Source organism: Diabrotica virgifera, chromosome 8 (assembly GCF_917563875.1).
Source record: "Diabrotica virgifera virgifera chromosome 8, PGI_DIABVI_V3a".
Taxonomy (NCBI): domain Eukaryota; kingdom Metazoa; phylum Arthropoda; class Insecta; order Coleoptera; family Chrysomelidae; genus Diabrotica; species Diabrotica virgifera.
The window spans coordinates 73,567,081-73,589,745 of record NC_065450.1 but is presented as its reverse complement, the minus strand read 5'-3'; the positions used below and the strand labels follow the sequence as shown (position 1 = coordinate 73,589,745).

At 33.1% G+C, this 22,665-nt stretch overlaps 2 protein-coding genes across 3 annotated transcripts in view; one reads left to right on the top strand and one right to left on the bottom strand.

The window, feature by feature from the left end:
- Positions 1-22,665, top strand: part of LOC126889777 (tRNA N6-adenosine threonylcarbamoyltransferase, mitochondrial) — a 96,689-nt gene that overhangs the window by 49,677 nt on the left and 24,347 nt on the right. The gene's annotated exons all lie outside the window — the stretch shown is intronic.
- Positions 1-22,665, bottom strand: part of LOC126889776 (E3 ubiquitin-protein ligase TRIM37-like) — a 68,734-nt gene that overhangs the window by 38,362 nt on the left and 7,707 nt on the right. For both annotated transcript variants that reach the window (XM_050658365.1, XM_050658366.1), the window contains 2 exons: positions 12,582-12,762; positions 8,194-8,363 (listed from right to left, as the gene is read on the bottom strand). In XM_050658365.1, the coding sequence (XP_050514322.1) occupies positions 8,194-8,363; positions 12,582-12,762 (351 nt within the window). The remainder of the gene's footprint in view (positions 1-8,193; positions 8,364-12,581; positions 12,763-22,665) is intronic.

Genomic DNA, 22,665 nt, shown 5'->3' with positions numbered 1-22,665 from the left:
CGTTGCGATATTTATTTTCAGTGACCCAAAGACCCCCAAGTAACAAGTTTGGGCCAATTATTTAACAAATTACCATAATAGTCCAGAGGAAGACGTTAATTACACCTGCTGCAGGCACCAGGTAGTTTGCACACTCTCGCCGACCTCATATTCATTTTCAGCGACCTCAAAAACCCCCGAGTAATGAGTTTAAGCCAATTATATGATAAATTACCACAATACTCCAGAGGAAGACGTTTATTACACCCGCTGCAGGCACTACGTAGTTTGCACAGTCTCGCCGACCTCATATTCGTTTTCAGCGACCTCAAAAACCCCCGAGTAAGAAAATTTACGAGTTGCAAATTTATAATAATTGCCTATTTCAAAACGCACTTTTGAAATGCATTTTTCTTATGCACAAACGCAATTTCAGATTTCTTATTCATTACATTAGTTCACAAAATTTCCTGACATTCTTACAAATCCAACGCACCAAACTGCATTAAAATCCGTCTTACTGCGCCGAAAATCGACAGTAAGGCCTTTTTTTGTGCTTCAATGCCTCGACTAAGAAGGTATTAATAATGTAAGATATGCGGACGACACGATGGTATTCGCTAACAGTTATGTTAGTAAGTTAAGTAAGTCAGAGATATGGACTTTCACTAAACATTAAGAAAACAAAATCTATGATGATCTTTAAGAAGTAACAGCAATTTGGATGTATCAGTGTGAAAGGTCAACAAATAGAAAGAGTAAAAAAATACATCTACCTGGGTACGAACGTCAATTGAAAATTGAGACTATTCGCTAGAAATCAAAAAATTTAGTGTAAAGAAAGCACTATTCAGATATACACCAGGGAAATAAGGCAAAAATATACCATGTTCGGGACACTTGATCAGTCATTTTGCAAATGGGTTTTTTGGGTACTATATACCTAATACATTATAAATACAAAAATGCCCGTCACAGTTCGGACGAGAAACTTAGTTATTAACAAATAAGGGTCAAGAATGGAAGTTTTTTCGTTTAAATCGCTACAGGTAAAAATATGGTAATTAAATATCTTATTTAGAATATTTTTCTTTTAGTAGATAAGCCAAGGTTTAAAATAGCGCTTTTTGAATTTTGGTCCGATCATTTGTTGCTTCGGATATTGCAAAATAAAACTAAAATTTCGAAAATAAAAAATTTGCTATAACTTTTGCGAAAATGAATTTAAGACTTTCATATTGCATGAAAAGTTGAGTCAAATAGTTCACACAATGCACAAAAATTTTTAGGACGATTGGTCAATTATTTTAAATTTTATTCAATTTGTTTATCGCAAAGAGCTTTTTTTTCATGTTATTGTTCAGAAAATAATAATGATATAGCAATTCTGTGAAAATAGCGTGAAAGTAAAATAGTCATATTTTCAAAGTATTTAAAAAAAAATCATTAAAAAGTCATTTTTATCACTCGGAAAACATTTTACTAAAATAGAGTCATTTTTGGCTTATAAACAATTTGAATAACTTTGTTAATATTGACTGTAGGCTAAAACTACAATAAGATTTGAAAAACTGGTATTTTTATACGAATTTTCAAATAAAAATTTTTCGGCTAGGTTTTATTTAATTGACGGCTACTTTGTTTATAACAATTAAGCAACCTAACTAGAGCTATTTTGAAGTTGAAGATATATAGTTTATGTGTAAAAGTTTGACTAAACTTTGAACTACAACAGAGTGGTTAATAAAGTTTTAAAAATGGCGTCCGAACGGAATTAATTCGTGGTCGGTGGAGAGGAATTATTAAAATCCGTGCACTGAAAAAATGAAACTGATTCTGCAAACATATGCTGCGATTTATATCGCCGGAGCTTGTTGATGGATTTTGATCATAATTTTTTAAATTTGTATGTACTCGTTGTTTATAGAGTACGTTATGTACACACATCCCCACCTAACATTACAAAATGTTAGGGGGAACTCCCCTTATCACTCAGGGATATAAAACCGATGTAGATTACGACCGATTCTAAGACGTACCGAATATACATATATAATTACATAAAAATCGGTCAAGCGGTCTCGGAGGAGTATGGAAAGTAACACTATGACAGGAGAATTTTATAGATGTAAATATATAGATGGCTGTTAACAAATAGGGGTTGGTGATAAAAGAGTGAAAATTAAGGGTTGTATGTATTTTTTATTTCTACATCATATAAAATTAAGGTAGATAATTTTGTCCAAAAAAATAAAAAAAAATGTCAGGGATGCAACCCCCCTTATAACTTATGGGTATAAAAAATAGATTAAGACCTCCTCTCCTCCTATAGGATATACGTGTAAAATTTCATAAAAATCGGCCAAGCCGTTTCGGAGTAGTATGGTAACTAACACTGTTACAGGAGAATTTGATGTATATAAAAGTAACCGCGAATTAAATAATAAAAGTGGCTAACTTTGAGCCGAATTAACCTAGGCAAAAAGTTTTTTTCTGAAAATTCGTGTAAAAATACCAGCTTTTTAAATTCTAAAGTATATTTACTATATAGTCAATATTAACAAAGCTATTCAAATTATTTATAAGCCAAAAATGACTCTATTTTTGTAAACTTTTTTCGGAGAGATAAAAACGACTTTTTAATGATTTTTTTCAACACTTTGAAAACATAACTATTCTTATTTTGCATTGCAATCACATTGCGTGTGATTTCCACAGAATTGCTATGTCATTATTATTTTCTGAACAATAACATTGCGAAAAAAAAGCTCTTTGCGATAAACAAATTGAATAAAATTTAAACTAATTGACGAATCGTCTTAAAATTTTTTGTGCGTTATATGGAATATTTGACTCAACTTTTAATGAAATATAGATAGATAGATAGATAGATAGATAGATAGATAGATACATTTATTTCCTTTTAAAATTTTACAATTTTATGGAAAGGGTGAGAACAAATATTTCGTTCCTTTTCTTCATCCCAAGAAACACACAATATGTTTATTTTAGGGATAAACAAAAGAAAGAAATAAATAAAAAAAAAAAAAAAAAAACAACGAGTTATATAAGAATTAATTAAAGATACAAAGTATAATTTACGTATTTAACTATTCATTTATGATGAAAGACCTAAGTTTTAGAACATTCCAGATATAGCCAGCTATTATTTTAGCTGAATATACTGTAATGTTATTTAAGGTATGAGTTACAGTATCAATATCGGCTATATAATTAATGGATGATTGTTTCATACAAGAATATATTGGACAATCAAAAAGTATATGTTCAATTGTTTCTAACTCCTTATTGTTACAAATAGTACAGATTTCATTAGGATTAATTTTATATGTAGAATCCTTATAAGTGAACGTTAAGCAGAATGAATTACATAATCGAAGCTGTGCAATAGTTCTTGTAATCTGGATGGGCATTTTTAGGCATAAGTATTTTTGACTTAATTCGGAAAGAGCTAGGTGTTTATATAAGGGGAGAAAATTGGATTGCTGACAAAGAGAAATATCTAATTCAGAGAGCTTATTTTTAAATTTGATTAACAAGGCTTTTCTATTCAGTTGTAGGGAATGAAGGGAGAGATTATTCCAAATAGGTTCAGCATCAATAAAAGTAAAAAGTGATTTTACCTGCGCTGCCCAGTTATACCTGCTATCGGTCTCCATCAGTTGTAGTTGACGAAAAAAGCACATTTTGGGGTAACGGGAATCGTCCATCATATAAATTTTCTTTAACCAGTTTAGTGTCCACTTGAATATATTATACAAGAGTTTGACTCTGCCGCATTCTACTCTGACTATGTAACCGGGTGTGGATATGGGAAGCATAAGAATTCGTTTTAGGAATTGTACTTGAACTTGTTCGAGAACATCTACATAACGGAGTGCCCATACAGAAATACAATTGGAGATTGTACTTGTTACTAATGCATCAAAAAGTTGTAGCCTCGTTTGCATGCAGTCAATTTTAAGTTTAGCTAGAACAGGTATAAGTGCTCCAGTTGCTTGTTTAGCTTTCGCATTACTCACATCTGCCATTTCACGGAATAGAGACGAAGAGGCAAAAGTCACTCCAAGGTAATTATAGGTGTTAGTTAATAGAATGGGATATTGATTGAAAGTGAATTTAATATTATTTTTTAAGTTATAAGGACCCCTAGAGAAACACATAATTTTAGTTTTAGCAGTATTGACAGTAAGTTTGTTTTGTTTGCAGTAATCCTCCAACATTTTTAATTTTTTTGATATATCGATCTCCGAGTGACCTAATATTACCAAATCGTCAGCGTATAAAAGCATAAGAATTTCATTTACGTTATTAACATTGATGCCTTCTGCTCCGCGGCTTTTAAAAAAATCTTCGATGTCTGCAAGAAATAACGCAAATAACAAGGGACTGAGGACTTCTCCCTGTAACACGCCCTCACAAATGTTAAACGATTTAGTATATTGCTCGTCAGCATTAACCCTAAAGGTAGCATTAGAATAGAAAGATTTAAGTAGAAGTACAATTTTAGAGCTAATACCTAAAGCAAAAAGTTTAGACCAGAGCAACGCGTGGTTAATGCAATCAAAAGCCCGCTTAAAGTCAACAAACAATACAAATAGCTTGCGCTTTTTAAATCGGAGACGAAATTGAATGATGGATGTAAGAGTATAGACATTATCGTAACAACCACGTTCTTTACGAAAACCAGATTGGGATTCGGGAAGTATATTAAACGATTCTACCCAATTGACTAAACGGTTCAAAATAATTTGCATGAATACTTTAGTAATGCAGTTTACTAAAGCAATTCCCCTGTAATTGGAAGGATCGTTAGAGGGACCTTTTTTGTGGAGCATTTTTAGAGTAATTTTCGACCAACTATTAGGAAAAGTGGAAGTGTTGAAGATAGTATTGAAAAATGAGTTAAGGTATAAGATCCAGTTATTTGGTAAGTATTTGTAAAACTCATAGGGAATATTATCAGATCCTGGAGCTTTGTTGTTTTGACAGGAATTTAAAGCTAAGTAAATTTCATTGGTGGTAATAGGATTATCAAAATACGGATTCCTCGCATCGAAATAGAGGGTTGTGTCCACTATCCCGGCTCCCATAATTTCAGAGTAGAATGTTTCCCATGTTGCAGCAGGTAAAGATATGTAACTATTTGAAATATTTCGAGCTCTTTTAATATGAAACCAAAAAGTTTTTGAATCAGTAGAGTTGGAAATATTACCAATAATATTTTGTTGAAATTCAGTTTTTTTTACTTTTAATAATTTTTTATACTCTGCTTTAATAATTAAGTATTCGTTTTTAGTTTGATTTGAGAAATTGTTTTGTTGACAAATTTTGAGTTTACTTTTAACTGATTTCTTTAGATCTCTACATTGACAATCATACCACGGTTTGTGTTTATTAGGTCTGTTAGGAGCGATTATACTTTTTGACAGCCCAAGATTATCAGCTGTTTTATAAATATTATCCAACAGGTTTTTGTTTGCCATTTCGACATCATGAATTATGTGCACCCCCGCCGAATTTTGCATGTTTAGTTTATAAGACAAAACTAAAGATTCATTTAACTTAAAAATAGTTTTATTTTTTATTATAGTTTCTTTCATAGGTGAAAGATACGTTTGAGTTATAAAGCATGAAACAGGAAAGTGGTCTGATAAAGTACACGTTGTATTTACGTAAACATCATTAACAAAGTGCAAATGTGAGTTATTTACCCAGACTAAATCTATTGTACTCTTGCCCATAGGGCCGACGAAAGTAAATTTTGCAGGCCGATCAGAAATACACCTACCATTTAACAGACAGAACCCGTTAAAATTCATGAAATCAAGAAGGCATCTACCTTTTGCATTAATTACAGTATCTAAACTTTGTCTCTCGTCAAAAAAATTTGTGTTTTCAAATATTTCAGGAGGGGATACGTCATTGTGTGAAACACGGGAGTTAAAGTCTCCTCCAATAATTATAGGTGTATCATTAAATTTCTCTAAAATATTAGATAACACCTCCTGAAATAGTGACAATAAATATTCAATACTTAGACTAGGTTTAAAATAAACGTTACAGACTACAAATTTATAATTATTGCTAGATATTAAACAAAAGATCCACCAAGGTGATTTATCAATACAAACAGAAGAAAGGTTGGGATTACAAAAAATTGATAGACCACCGCTAGCCCTACCCAAGGATTTTTCTTTTATGGCAACTGAACTGGCACATGAGTAAGTAGATAAATAATTTGAAAATTTTATATTTTCGGTAATAACCCATGTTTCCGATAAACAAAGAATGGGTATATCATTGAAATCACTTAAAAAGTCATTAACACTATTAATTCCTTGTGAGTTCCAAAAAACAATGTGTACTGATTGCTATTCAGATTTCGAGGAGGCAGGTTTTACAACTTTTAGGCCAGACTCTCGATTAGGTGAAGACTCTTCCTCGCGAACTCTTTTGTTGGATAGTATTTGAACGATTTGCGGAACTCCATAAACATATTTAATAGTGAGATTTGTTTCAGTTTTTAATCGTAACTCTAGTTCTGCACGTAAATCATTTAGATGTTGACGCTGTTTAGGTGTCATATCAGAGATTATCTTAACTGTAGGATATAAATTACGAGAAATATTCTTCTTGTTTCTCAAAACGTCCAATGCAGCCTTAGGAGTCCCAAAAATAACACGATAAAGACGAGGTTTGTTATTATTAGTATTTTTTCCAAGACGATAGCCGGACTGGATACAATTCGCAGAATTCGGAGATAAGTGCGTAATTACTTCTTTAATTATGCGAGCGTCATCTTCGGGTGATCTTTCAGGAATTCCTAGGAGTAGGACGTTCTTTTCCCGCTTCAAACGCTGAGTAGTTTCGTAATATATATCATCTTGTGACGGAGTTGTAGAGTTCACTAGTTTTTCCAAGGAACTAACTTTTTCACGAAGAAGATTATTTTCATCACGAAGAGCGGATACATCCTTCATGCAGTTTTCAAGCATTTGTGATTGTGTAGAAAACTTGTTATTTAATTCTGTCACAGAATTTGTGAGAATGGATAATTTGTCCATAAGTAAATCAAACTGATGGTTGCTGAGTAGCGAGGCTGAAGACATAGATGGCTCATTCTGAAGAGTAATGTTATTCGGAGAGGCTCTACAGGTATTACAATGCCAGTTCTCAAATGATACGGATGTTTCATTGCAACCATTTAATTCTGATCGAGCACATCTTTTATGGCATAATTTGTTGCAACTTAGACAAGAGACCTGGCTATCGATCTCCATTAACAAATTATTGCAATATAAGCACAGAGATTTTGAAGACATTCTTCTAATGAGGTGCAGGTTTATGTTTTTTTGAAGTTGTTAATTAAACTAATGTATGTAGTAGATCCAAAAAAGACTTACTGTTTGATTAATTAAAAACAATCAATGGCACGAAACTATATATTAACTATATATGAAAGTCTTAAGGCCATTTTCGCAAAAGTTATACCACATTTTTTATTTTTAAAATTTTAGTCTTATATTGCCATTTTTCCGACGCAAAAAATGATCGGACTAAAATTCAAAAAGAGCCATTTTAAACCTTGGCTGATCTTCTAAAATAAGATTACTCTAAATAATATATATAATTACCCTATTTTTACCTGTAGCGATTTAAATGAAAAAACTGCCATTTTTGACCCTTATTTGTTAATAACTAAGTTTCTCGTCCGAACTGTGACGGGCATTTTTGTATTTATAATGTATTAGGTATATAGTAGCCAAAAAATCCATTTGCAACCTGGCTGCTCAAGTGTCCCGACAAAAACCTTATTTCCCTGGAGTAATATCATGATGTGTTAATAGCCATAAAAATCAGGTTACTACAATGTTATATCTTTCCTATACTGTTGTACGGAGTTGAGACGTGGACTCTCACATACGCTTCCTGTAAGAAAATTGATGCTTTCGAAACGTGGTTTTATCGTCGAATCCTGGAGGTATCTTATACCGACCACGTTACTAATAGGGTGTTTTTTTGAGAATGCAAAAATAAAAAGAGCTGTTAGTTAACCACAATAAAAACAACCAAAATCGAAAGGGGGAATAACATCATGGGAACAGCGAAAGGTGTGGATTGCTACAACTAATCCGGACCAGGAAGTTGAAGGATTTCCTGACTGAAAGCGTAGTTATAAAATAGATTTACCTTTGAAACTCGGCTGGCACAGGAGCTGTAACGAAACTTGTCATTGGTTTTTTCCTTATAGTACTGACCATCTTGGACAGATCTTCACTTTTTAATATTAATTCTGATTTTGAAGACGTATGTAGCTGAAGTTCTATTTCATTTAAGAGATGTTCTAATTGTTCTGTTTCCTAAACAAATATATCTAAAGTGTGTACGTTTTTTTTTGTCGGACAATACATTACTCTGGGCCCTGGGCGAATTACAAAAAAAAACAAGGAAAAGTTATTTATCAGCAATTTTATTGCTGGAATCGAATCTTCGGATTGTATGTGCTACTGCTACACAGGGATTGCGTCAGGGAAAACAGGCACCCCACAAAATGGGTCATTTTTTATGTCTCGAATTTCCTAAACCTGTTGTCCGATTTAGGTGATTTTTTGAATGTGTTATAGCCTTATTCTTTAACAATATAGCTGTAATAATATTGTTTCTAGACAGGTAAACTGTCATTCTATACCGGGTTTACTAATCAAACTGTGTTTTTTTCTCAACGCTCACCACACACTGTAGAATGTAGAATATTCTAGCATTTATAAGATACTGAAATTAAAACCCAACTATAGCCTCAGGTTTTCTTAACATTCTGTTTTTTGATTCATTCGCTTATGTTGGATAATAAAAAAGTTAGGTACATTAACAACTAGTCATGTTCTTCATCAATACAGGGTGTTTCTAAATAAGTTCGACAAACTTTAAGGGGTAATTCTGCATGAAAAAATAATGACCGTTTCCTGTATAAATATATGTCTGCAAATGCTTCGTTTCCGAGATACGGGATGTTGAATTTTTTCTTATAAACTGACGATTTCTTTATTGCCCTAAAACCGGCTGAGATATGCAAATGAAATTTGGTAGGTTTTAAGAAGTAGTTATTGCGCATTTTTGACATACAATTTAGAATTTTATATTCACCATTGGCGTACATACGGGTCATATTACCCGTATGCACGCCAGTGGTGAATATAAAATTTTTAATTGTATGTCAAAAAATGCGCAATAACTATCTCTTAAAATTTGAAATCTCACCGAAAATCCGGGTTTTTCCGAGAAAATATTTTTATTTTCAACTAAATTGTTAGGTAATTAATTATTTATCAATAATTGAATAACTTGGTAATATAAAAGCTTATTTGGTATATACACTCACCGGCACAAAAAACCGCCACCCCAAAAAATGGGTCATTTTTAATGTCTTGTATTTCCTAAACCTGATGTCCGATTTAAGTAATTCTTATAATATGTTATAGCCTTATTCTTTAACAATATCGCTGTAATAATGTTGTTGCTAGACAGGTACATTGTCATTGTATACAGGGTGTACGAATCAAATTGTGTTTTTTTCTCAAACTTTGGAACACCCTGTGGAATGTTCTAGCTTTTATAAAATACTGAAATTAAAACCCAACTATAACCTCAGGTTTTCTTAACATTATGTTTTTTGTTTCATTCGCTTATGTTGTATAATAAAAAAGTTAGGCACTTTAACAACTACCCCTGTTTTTCGTCAATACTGGGTGTTTTTAAATAAGTACGGCAAACTTTAAGGGGTAATTCTGCATGATAAAATAATGACAGTTTGCTTTATAAAACGTATGCCCATAAATGCTTCGTTTCCGAGATAGGGGGTGTTGAAATTGTTCTTACAAACTGACGATTTATTTATTGCTCTAAAACGGTTTGTGATATGTAAATGAAATTTGGTAGATTTTAAGAGGTAGTTATTACGCATTTTTTGGCATACAATTAAGAATTTTATATTCACCATAGGCGTGCATACGGGTATAAACATTTTAGATATATCCCATATGCACGTCAATGGTGAATATAAAATTATTAATTGTATGCCAAAAAATGCACAATAACTACCTCTTAAAATCTACCAAATTTTATTTGCATATCACAAACCGTTTTAGAGCAATAAATAAATCGTCAGTTTGTAAGAACAATTACAACACCTCCTATCTCGGAAACAAAGCATTTGCGGGCATACGTTTATAAAACAAATTGTCATTATTTTATCATGCAGAATTACCCCTTAAAGTTTGCCGTATACGTTTATAAAACAAATTGTCATTATTTTATCATGCAGAATTACCCCTTAAAGTTTGCCGTACTTATTTAAAAACACCCTATATTGACGAAAAACAGGGGTAGTTGTTAAAGTGCCTAACTTTTTTATTATCCAACATAAGCGAATGAAACAAAAAACATAATATTAAGAAAACCTGAAGCTATAGTTGGGTTTTAATTTCAGAATTTTATAAAAGCTAGAACATTCCACAGGGTGTTCCAAAGTTTGAGAAAAAAAACACAGTTTGATTCGTACACCCTGTGTACAATGACAATGTACCTACTAGCAACAATATTATTACAGCGATATTGGTAAAGAATAAGGCTATAACATATTAAAAAAATTACTTAAATCGGACATCAGGTTTAGGAAATACAAGACATTAAAAATGACCCATTTTTTGGGGTGGCGGTTTTTTGTGCCGGTGAGTGTATTATATTTTCAGAAGCCAGTGAAAATTGAACGAATAGTTTAGCAACAATTAAATTGTTAAGTGACAATTTACCAGTGACAATAACCATAATAATTATGATACATCAGAATAATTATAATTTTTATATAAAAAGACACTGTACTTATCTAAAGGCTGTATGACACTATGCATTTTCTTGTATCATTTCTAATATCGTTTCTGATATGTCAAAAAAATGTATAGTGTCATACACAGTTACAAGAAACAATATCAGAAACGATACAAGAATTTGTGCCAGACACAGATTCTTGTACACGAACTGCGCCAATTTCTGCGCAAAGAGCAAAAACGTATAACCCGCTGGTAAAACATCTAAATGTCATAATGGCGGCAGGCGACATAATGTCATATGATTTAGGTCTTGATGAATTTATTTGTGTTTTTGTAGGTATTATTTATAAATCTTTTATTGATACTTAATATATGGACTACGTAGTCCAGTACAGTAGGTACTGTTCTATTAATAACCATATATTTAGCTCCTAGTAAAGCTGAAACTATAACCAACTATAACTTTGGCTTTCGTTGTGTTGCATAATTTTTTAATAGAGAAAAATACAATAATTCCTAATTTGGATTAAACTGAAGATAATTCTAATGCACATATTTAGCACAAATATCAAAACAAAATAAAAACACGAATAATCAACCTCAAAGAGTCAACGCAAAAATTCTGGTTAACATTAAAATGTTAAATTTATAAGTTTTTAAAAGTTTATAAATATTATAAAAATCAGCTGTAGACGCAGTACTACCATACCAATGTAACGTGACACAGAATTTCGACCAATCACGTGCCGAATTCCATACAATTTTCGGGTACACGACAATTAGACCGAAATCATTAGACCGAAAGCAGTAGACCGAACTCATTAGACCGAAAAGCACTTTACCGAAACCTCAGTAGACCGAACAGCATTAGACCGAAATGGTACATAAATTAAAAAAGATTAAAGTACATTATGCTAAGATTTTGTATATCTGTCTTTTGGTTTATTGTATTTTTTTTGTACTATTTTATATATAGACTGTGTAAATTGTTACTCTGTACAGTCTGATATGAAAAAAATTTCATCCGTTAAACAAATTAGTGAAGGTAAAAATAAATTAAGGGTAGAGTGACGTTAACACCATTTTAACTGTTTATAATAACCATCCAAAGAACATTTAGTTGTAATTTCATTAGTCTTATCTCTTTTACTGCGACAAGTAAAAAGAACTGCTTTTCGGTCTTCTGCTCTTCGGCCTAGTGAGGTTTCGGTAAAGTGCTTTTCGGTCTAATGAGTTCGGTCTACTGCTTTCGGTCTAATGATTTCGGTATCTTTACAGTAAACCCAATTTTCGATACAAGAACTTGCATAGTGTCATACAGGGCACAAATGTACGTACAAGAAACGATACAAGAAAATGTATATAACTTTCTAATATCAGAAACGATATTAGAAATAATGCCTGATGAAAAGAAAATGCATAGTGTCATACAGCCTTAACGTACTTTACTGAATTGGAATTGGACTATTTAGCCGCCTCAGGGATATTTTTAAATTATAAATAATGTTTTGTCCTATAAACAAATAGAATATCTCGGCAACTATTAGAATAAATTAAGTTTAGAAAACGGTATTGAAAAGGACGTGGCAGGACGCTTCTTTTAAAGGAAAAAAAGTTTAATTGCGATTAGGGGCTCCTGAGATATAACCGGTCAAAGTTGACCGTACGACGAAGTTATAAACAGTAGGATAGTAATTTTTGCATTATTACCTTCTTATTTCAGTAAGTAAGTAAGTAATACAATATATTTACCTGTGTGAGAGAATCTTTTTGGCCCATTAATGTTAAAAGTTTGCTTTTCAGTTGTGTATCAAGTCTCGTTATCATAAACTCAACAGCATTTCTTATTTCTCTTACACGTTCGTCTTTCGCTGATCGGACAGAATCTACGTTTCTTTCGACTTCCTGGACAATGCTTATCAGTTCCATTAGCCTTATTTTGAACAAAAGCATTATAAATTAAAAAATCCATTAGAAAATTAAATTCCTGTAGCTGGCTTTATACTCTTGATCACAAAAATATATTTTTATTAAAATCCCTTAAAGGGCTGCATCACAGACTATATTCGGAATAACAATTCCATCATCAGTGCTTTTTACAGGTTAAAGACGTGCTTGAGCTACCAAGATAAGTGGATAAAAACCCTTTAAATATTATATATGTAGTTATGAAATGTTTACATTATTGTGTTAAAATTAAAGTGATGTTTAAAATATTCTTGGATTTAACATCAGGCAACACTGGATTCCCCACGACACGTGGGGTTGCTTTTTTCCGGAGGTTGGATGCTTACATTACAATAGTAATTAGCATCTCAACTTCAGTTAGCAAATTCACTTGTTAATTAAATTAACACTGCTTAACAGCACTCTCAAAGCATTCACAAAAGATATAGGTACTGGAAGAAATCGAAGCTATGACCATACAGGAAAAACAACAAGGTTTCCGGAAAAATAGATCTACCATTGATGCAATATTAATTTGTTATCAGACAGATAGCGGAAAAATCCATAGAATTTAATAAACCTGCATATTATGTGTTTCGTCGATATGACTAAGGCTTTTGATAGAGTCCGATTAAAGGACGTGCTACAAATAATGGGGAAAAAAGGGCTAAACCACAGGCTAATTAACCTAGTACACGATATTACCAAACAATGTAAAACAAAAATAGGAGTAGGACATTTGATAACAGAAGACCTAGTTATAAATACAGGAATCCGTCAAGGCGATTCACTGAGCCATTTCATATTTAATTTAATATAGGACAAAATAATAGAACACCTTCCCAGAACAGCTCGATTTAAGAAGGGTAACACATTCTTTAGGCCGCTATTATATTAGGCAACTGGTGACGCCATCAAGTTGCTCCACCAGTGACTCATGACGTCACGGGGCATTTAAGTAAATGAGACCTATTAGACTACGGCAACTGGTGCCACCAGAAATTGTTGTTGATCTGGTGGCCGAACCATTCCACCAGCCGGGTAACCGGGTCTGGTGGCGCCACCAAGCCGGGGCATGGGGGCATTATGTTATAAGGACACTATTAGACTGAGCAACTGGTGTCGGCCACCACTAGTTCATATGTATTGTAATCGAGTGCTTCGTATTTCTTTTCTATTAACTTCTATATTTTCTATTAAAAAGCGTATATTTTTCCAAAACCTTTTTTGTTGATTTATAAATATGTTATATTAAAAAGTTCTTCTCGCAGCTATAGCCGTTAAGTGTTTATTCATTGTTTAAACAATAAAAGCTCTTTTTATATTTTAGAAATATGAATTCATCACTTTACCTTGATCAAAAATGTTTCTACATATTTTGTTTTTGATTATGCTGAATCCGAATGTGACGTTAATTGGAAAATTTTAAAAAAATGAGCTTTTATATATAGGTACAGTATGTCTGCGTAACTTGGAACCATATGGGAAACTTTTTTCTTATCAATTTTACGAAAAAAATATTCTTTATAAAATGCTCTGCATAGTCTATGTTATACGAGGTATGTCAAAAAAATTGTATGTAAAGTACCTTTAGATTTCACAACATCGAAAATTGTTATTATGAAAAGTTGTTAAGAATTAAATAAACTATGTTTTGGGACGCATGCATTTTATTACATCATCCTAAGTGAAAAAAATGCAATTTTTTTTAAATTACGGATACCCAACATCATTTTATTACAAATATCTATAAGTATTTTATTATTAATTTTACGAAAAAAGTTATTTTTTACAAACAGCTTTATATGGTCTAAAATGTAAGATGCAATCATAATATATAAACTTTTATCAATTCTATACGAGGTATGTTAAAAAATATGAATTTCGTCCAAGAGTAAAGTAACATGGTGATTGCTAGCACATACTTCGCTCGCAAAGATATACACAAGTCCCTAGGTACCTGGAAGTCCCTAGATGGAATGACAGTAAATATGATAGATCATGTTATTGTAGACTCGAGACACCAATCGAATATAATAAACGTCCGCACCAGAAGAGGGGCAAATGCGGATTCTGATCATTACCTGGTCGAAAGTAGAGTAAGGGCTAGAATTTCAAACATCAAAAAGGAAAGAGGCTCTAAACATGAACGATACAAGGTAGAAGGACTCAAAGAAACAAACAAAAATAAAGAGTATAAAGAAAAGATAAGCATCAAACTAGAAAACAGACCAAAACATGAAAACCCAAATAAGGAGTGGGAAGAGTGCAGAGAAATAATAAAAGAGACAGCTAAAGAAGTGTTAGGCATAGAAGGTAAAGAAAGAAGAACAAGAACGAATGACTGGTTTGACGAAGAATGTCAGATTATAACAGACAGAAAAAACAGAGCATATTTACTGATGCAACAGGGGCACAGAACCCGACAAGCAGAGGAAGAATATAAACAACTACGCAGAGAAGAAAAGAAAACTCACCGAAGAAAAAAGAGAGAATATATGAACAAAGAACTTCAGGAACTGCAAGAACTAAGTAGATCGACAGAGACAAGAAAATTTTATCAGAAACTGAACAAAAGCAGAAAAGACTTCAAACCGAGAACGACGATGTGTAGAGATAAGGAAGGTAATATATTGACAGAACAGCAAGAGATACTAAGAAGATGGACAGAACATTTTACGGAAAAGCTTGAAGGAGATGGGAGTGAGACGAACCCTGATATACCATTAGACCAAGCAGACAACAGAGAAAAGAGTCCACCAACAATAGCCGAGATTAGAACAGCAGTAGACAAATTAAAGAACAATAAATCACCGGGATCGGATCAAGTAGCATCGGAATTACTGAAGGAAGGAGGAGACGCACTACAGAAAACAATACATGTATTGATAACAAAGATATGGTCAAATAAACAGCTACCAGCGGAGTGGAATAGTGGTATTATTGTACCATTACATAAAAAAGGGAATCAGTTGGAATGTGGAAACTACCGTGGAATCACGCTGCTGAATGCAGCATACAAAATAATGTCCAACGTCATTTATGAAAGACTTAGACCACACGCTGAAAAAATAGTTGGCAGGTACCAAAGTGGCTTCTGTAGACAGAAGTCAACAATAGACCAGATATTTGTTCTGCGACAGATCCTTGAAAAAACAAGTGAACATAACATCGACACACATCATCTCTTCATAGACTTCGAAAGCGCATATGACAATATAAACCGAGAATTCTTAATAAAAGCAATGAAAGAATTTAATATACCAACACAACTAATAGAACTGATAAAAGAATCTCTAAAAGTAGAAAGTAAAATCCGGATACAAAACGAACTAACGGAAACAATAGATGTGAAAAAGGGACTACGCCAGGGAGACGCTCTATCATGCATCTTGTTCAACATTGTACTCGAGAAAATAATGAGGGACACAACAGTCAATACTCGAGGAACAATAATTAATAAAAGCGTGCAAATACTAGCATTTGCAGATGATGTTGACATAATCGCAAGATCAAGAAGAGAAATGATAGAGGCATTCAATCAAATAGAACGAGCTGCACAAAATAGTGGCCTGAAAATCAACCAGAACAAAACAAAATATATGCAGGTAAGTAAAAACACAGAAATAAGGCAGCCACAAAATATAACAATAGGAGAATACAACATTGAGGGGGTAAAAAACTTTACATACTTGGGATCCCTAGTCACATCTGATAATAACGTAGCAGAGGAAGTGAAGAGGCGAATATTTATTGCCAATAAAAGTTATCATGGCTTAATTCGGCAACTAAGATCAGACAACGTCGCAAGGAAAACAAAATGCCAAATATACAAAACCCTAATAAGACCGGTACTCACATACGGCTCAGAAACCTGGACACTCACTAAAAGAGAGGAAACATTGCTAGCCACCTTTGAAAGAAAAATCTTGCGACACATATGTAAGGGCACAAAAGAAAATGGAATTTGGCGAAGAAGGTACAACTTTGAACTATACGAAATATACCAGGATCCAGATATCATAACATTCATTAAAATAGGACGGCTGCGTTGGATGGGACATGTAGAAAGAATGGAAGAAGGCGAAATACCAAACAAAATATTCAAACAGATGCCAGTAGGAAAAAGAACAAGAGGAAGACCGAAGCTGAGATATTTAGAACAAATAGAAAATGATATAAAAATCTTAAAAATAAAAAACTGGAGAAAAAAAGCACGAAACAGATCAGAGTGGAGAAGAATCCTGGAACAGGCCAAGACCCAGAAAGGGCTGTCGAGCCAATGATGATGATGATGATGAACATCATTTTATTACAAATATCTATAAGTATTTTATTATTAATTTTACGAAAAAAGTTATTTTTTACAAACAGCTTTATATGGTCTAAAATGTAAGATGCAATCATAATATATAAACTTTTATCAATTCTATACGAGGTATGTTAAAAAATATGAATTTCGTCCAAGAGTAAAGTAGCTTTACAGTTCACAATATTTCAATTAGAAGAATGTAAATGCATATTCAAACATAGCTTTTAATTCCGAACAACTTTTTAAAGAACATTTTTCGATATTGTTTAATATAAGGATACTTTACTCTTGAGCGAAATTCATCTTTTTTGACATACCTCGTATAAAATTCACAAAATTTGAATCTGATGGTTGCATCTTATATTTTATACTATTAAGAGCATTTTATGAAGAATAACTTTTTTCGTAAAATTGATAACAAACAAGTTTCCAATTGCATTTGATTATTTTTCCAATTCCAATTCATTTTATTATTTTTGCTGGTGGCTATTCTCGGCCACCAGTTGCCCGTGCTCACAATTTGGTGTGCCCACTAGTTGCGCCACCAGTTACCTAGACTAATAGAGCCCTATAGAGTCGTTTGCTACGCTGACGATGCTGTCCTTATCGCCGATTCTGAAGATAATCTCCAAAGGCTACTGCTTATCAACACCGAGAAGACTAAGCGCCTAGTAATTTCCAAAGAACCGATGAGATGCAAATTGGAAATTGACTTCAAAACTGTGAAACAGGTGAATCACTTCAAATATCTTGGTGCGGAAATAACAAACTATGCAAATCTCTCAAAAGAGGTCAGAGAACAAACAATGAAAACAGCTAGAATCTCGGGATGCCTGAAAGAAATCGTATGGAAGAACAAATATCTAAATACTAAAAGCAAAGTCAAAATATATAAAACAACAATAAGACCTATTATAACATATGCGGTAGAAACAATACCAGACACAAATAGAACGTTACAAATGATGAGAACAGTTGAAAGTATACAAAAGTTGAACAGTTGAAAGATACTAAGAAGTATACAAGGCAAAACTCTACGTGACAGAATAAGAAGTGAAGACATCAGACAAAACTGTAGAATACAGGACTAGGAAGGCGGGTCAGACACAGACGAAGATATTGGAATAAACATACAAAGAGAATGAGGAAGCAAACTCGTTAAAAGCGCAAAAACGAATAACCCAATAGGTAAAAGACCACAAGGTAGACAACCAAAACGATGGCGAGAATGCTGGACCTCAATGTTTGGGGAAGACTTGATGGCAATGAAGAGGCAGTAGCCTACTAGCATGATAGATCATGCTAGAAAGAAGAAGTTGCTAATTACTGTTCGCAATGGGAGGATCCAACCTCCGGACAAAACAACCCAGATTGACAAATGAGGCGTCGAGAGAGCTTATAACTCAAGGTAAGAACTTGAATCTCGGTTGCAACTGAAAGTACTATCCTAAAGTGACTGAAATAGTACAAGCGATATATTACTCGACGCGTCTTAGTAAGACAAGAATAAATATATACTTCCGGTTTTTATATCACTTCCGGTTAAAAAGGTGTAATCGCAAGTCTAACATTATAGTCGCAGAAATAGTTAACGTGATATGTCAACCATCGCGTATTGAAAAGTCGAACTCGAATATTCAGCATTGGTTGCTTGAGCCAGTCCGCATCTGAAAATACTTAAATAAGGGATAACTTCAATGTAATAAATGCGTTTTAGTAAAATTGTGGATTGTGGGTTAGGCAACTGTTGCTCTGAGCGCCTCAATTACCTATCTACTTGTTTAAGTAGAGAAAACTTATAGAATATATCGGGTTTTTCCAGAAAGTACACGTTACGTTTTAGAATAGAAAAAAAAAAACAATTAACTAGTTTTGATAGGAAATAAACCACAATTTTACTAAAAAAAAAATGATTTTATTAACGTTTCAAGATACAAAAATAATTTTTTGTATTTTGACAACGACACCCGATTTAGGCGTCGAAACGTTAATAAAAGCATTTTTTTAGTAAAATTGTGGCTTATTTCTAGTGTTGCCCAAACACCAGTTTCTAGTGTTGACCAAGACGAGACTTGAGAGTCTTGGTCTTGGTCTGGCGACAGTACACCTGGTCTTGGTATTGCGCTCCAGGTCTTGGTCTTGCAGCAAGAGTCTTGCAAGTCTCGCAGTTGCCCATTAGCCTATTACATATCTTAGAACAACATAACAGAGTAGGTCAATTTTAAGCTTTAATATCACAGCCATAGTAAAGACCAACCAAATTAATAAATATCTAAATAACTGACACCGGGTGGGGTTTGAACCTACGATCTAAGCGATCCGTGTCTATGTTCCAACTAACCAAAGTTTATTAGGAATTTACTTATTTTTTCGAGTATTTGCTATTGACAATGTGTGATTTGAAAAGCATTCAATTCGGTGACAGATGTGCACAATATGAAGGGTCAGAGGGAAAAAGGATGAATGTCAATTTTTGGTCATTTCGAGATTTTTGTGCAATCTGTTAGTTTAGAAAGAATACTATCAACCTGTGAATGGACAAGGGGAAATAAATATGATAATCGTCTTAAAATCACGTCACAAGATTGGACGCAAGGGATAAAAACAATGAATATGTAACTTTGTTTCACATTTTATCGAAAATGCTTGCAGATAGACATTCATCGTTCTTTCCCATGGTCCTTCATATGTTATGCCAGTTCTCATTTTGGTACCGAATACCAAACCGAGAATTATACATTTCTCCAAGAAATTAAATCACCTCCTTAAAAATGGGTCATTTTTGATGTCTCGAATTTCCTAAACTTGTTGTCTGATTTAAGTGATTTTTTAATATTATATAGCTTTATTCGTTAACAATATCGCTGTAATAATATTGTTGCTAGAAGTTAAATTGTCGTTGTATAGGTACCGGATACCTTTTCGGTACTAATGAGTGTACCAATCAAACTGTGTTTTTTTCTCAAAGTTGGCATCATCCTGTGGAATATTCTAGCATTTATAAAATACTGAAATTAAAACCCTAACTACAGTGTGATATTTTTTTTCCATTTTGTTTTCTCATTCGCTTATGTTGGATAACAGTAAAGTTAGGTATTTTAACAACTAGCCAGGTTTTTCATTAATACAGGTTATTTTTAAATAAGTATGGCAAATTTTAAGGGGTAATTCTAAACAAACGGGTCATGTTACCCGTATGCGCGCCAATGGTGAATATTAAATTCTTAATTGTATGTCAAAAATGCGTAATAACTACCTCTTAAAACCCACCAAATTTCATGTGCCGGTTTTAGAGCAATACATAAATCGTCAGATTGTAAGAAAAATTTTAACACCCCCTATTTTGGAAACGAAGCATTTGCGAACATACATTTATAAAGCAAACTGTCAAATTATTATTCGTGCAGAATTACCCCTTAAAGTTTGCCATACTTATTTAAAAACACCCTGTATTGATGTAAAGCGAATGAATCAAAAAACAAAATGTTAAGAAAATATGAAATCTATAGTTGGGTTTCAATTTCAATATTTTATAAATTCTAGAATATTCCACAGGGTGATGCGAACTTTGAGAAAAAAAATACAGTTTGATTGGTACACCTGGTATACAATGGCAATTTACCTGCCTAGAAACAATATTATTACAGCGATATTTATACAGAATAAGGCTATATTATTAAAATCAAATAAATAAAAAATTAAATTATCAACCACTTAATCGAACAAGTTTAGGAAATTCGAGACACCAAAAATGACCCGTTTTTGAGGTGGTGCGTTAATTTCTCGGAGTAGTGTATATCAATCAAAGAGTAACAAAAGAACAGTCGATTGATAAAACAAATGACCAATTTTATTTAACTACCTACAGAAAAAACTGCTATAAATGTCCTTGTGTTTTCCATGTAAATATTTCTTTGTTGAATGCCTAGTAGACAGTATATCGTTATTAAATATTTGGGTATTTGGTTACACGGTATAGCCGGCACGGCATTATATGTTATTAATCTGTCTCGTTATCGTAATCACACTCAGCAGAAAAAATATACATAATATAGTCTTATTATTCTATATATCCATATGATTTGTGGTGTTTAAATTCCTAGAAAACTAATTAAGGAAAAAAATAAACTACTTATTAGGTAGGTATATTGTTTATCAGCATAATCTGACATATTTTTAAAAAGTTTCGATACATTAATTTATGAATAGAGGGCGGCTATTCTCAAAACCTGGACAATTAATTTCAGAGCGAAGAATGTATGTTTGTTTATGGTATTGTTCGTAAGGCACATAAGTCCAATTTTACAATGTTTTTTCTTCTCATAGAGTACCTAAGAATATACCCGAACTAATATACTTCATAAAACGACCCTCAGTTCTAACTGCAAGACGCAAGAGTCTTGCAGGCTTAGTCTTGTTCTTGCTCAAATCTTGCACGGTAAGTCTTGGTCTTGGTCTTGCTCAAATTAAACGGTCTTGGTCTTGGTCTTGGTCTTGCGAAAACGCAAGAATAAAACCAAGACTGCAAGACCAAAACTGATTTTGGGCAACACTACTTATTTCCCATCAGAACTAGTTAATTGCAAAAATGCCACAAGAAAATAGCTTCAGAACAAAATTAAGAAAAAAAAAACAAGTAAAAGAAAAAGATTTTATTATATACATTTGAAAGAGACACTCAAATACAATCTACATATCTCCCAACAAATTCAGGTACTTATCATAGCGGTAAACTAGCTTTGAAATACCAGCGTCATAAAATTCTGCCGCCTGAGACTTCAACCAGGTGTTCAACGCCGTCCCGTAGCTCCGCATCGTCATCAAAGCGCTGCGTTGCAAGCCAGGTCTTCATTGCTTGAAACAGATGGTAGTCGCTAGGTGCAAGATCCGGACTATACGGCGGATGAGGAAACACCTCCCACTTGAACGGAAGAGACAAGTTCACCAGTCACAATGCTTAGCCGTCCACTTCGTTCTTCATTGTGCACATTGGTTCAGCCATTTTTGAATTTAATTCATCATTGTCGCACTCCACCTTCAGTGATCACATCGTTCCCATAAACAGCACAAATTGCTCGATAAACTTAAATTTATTTATTTATTTATTTAACGGGGCGAACCCTTTTTCCTTACAAAAAATTACAATATATACATATAATTAACAAATAAACTGTAGTCATACATTACATATTTCAAAAGTAGGTATTATTAACATCAATGTCTCAATTTTTTTAAAGTATTATTGAATGCGGATACAGATGGATTAAACAAATCAACCCTATCTTGCAAATGATTGGCAGTTTTCATCATCCTTGTAATTGTCTCATTTTTACCATAATTAGTGTGATGAAACTTTATTCTAAATAGGTCAGAAGAACGTGTTCTTCTAGAATTTACATTAAAAACAATTAATTCTAGCAGTTCCGGACAATCAACAAAACCATTAAGAATTTTATGCAAAAAACGCAATTCACACTCAGATTCTCTATTTTCCAAAGTTTTCATATTAAGTTGGCAAAGAATATAATTATAATCACAGTTAGTTCTATTAAAACCCATTTTATTCCTGCAAATTCT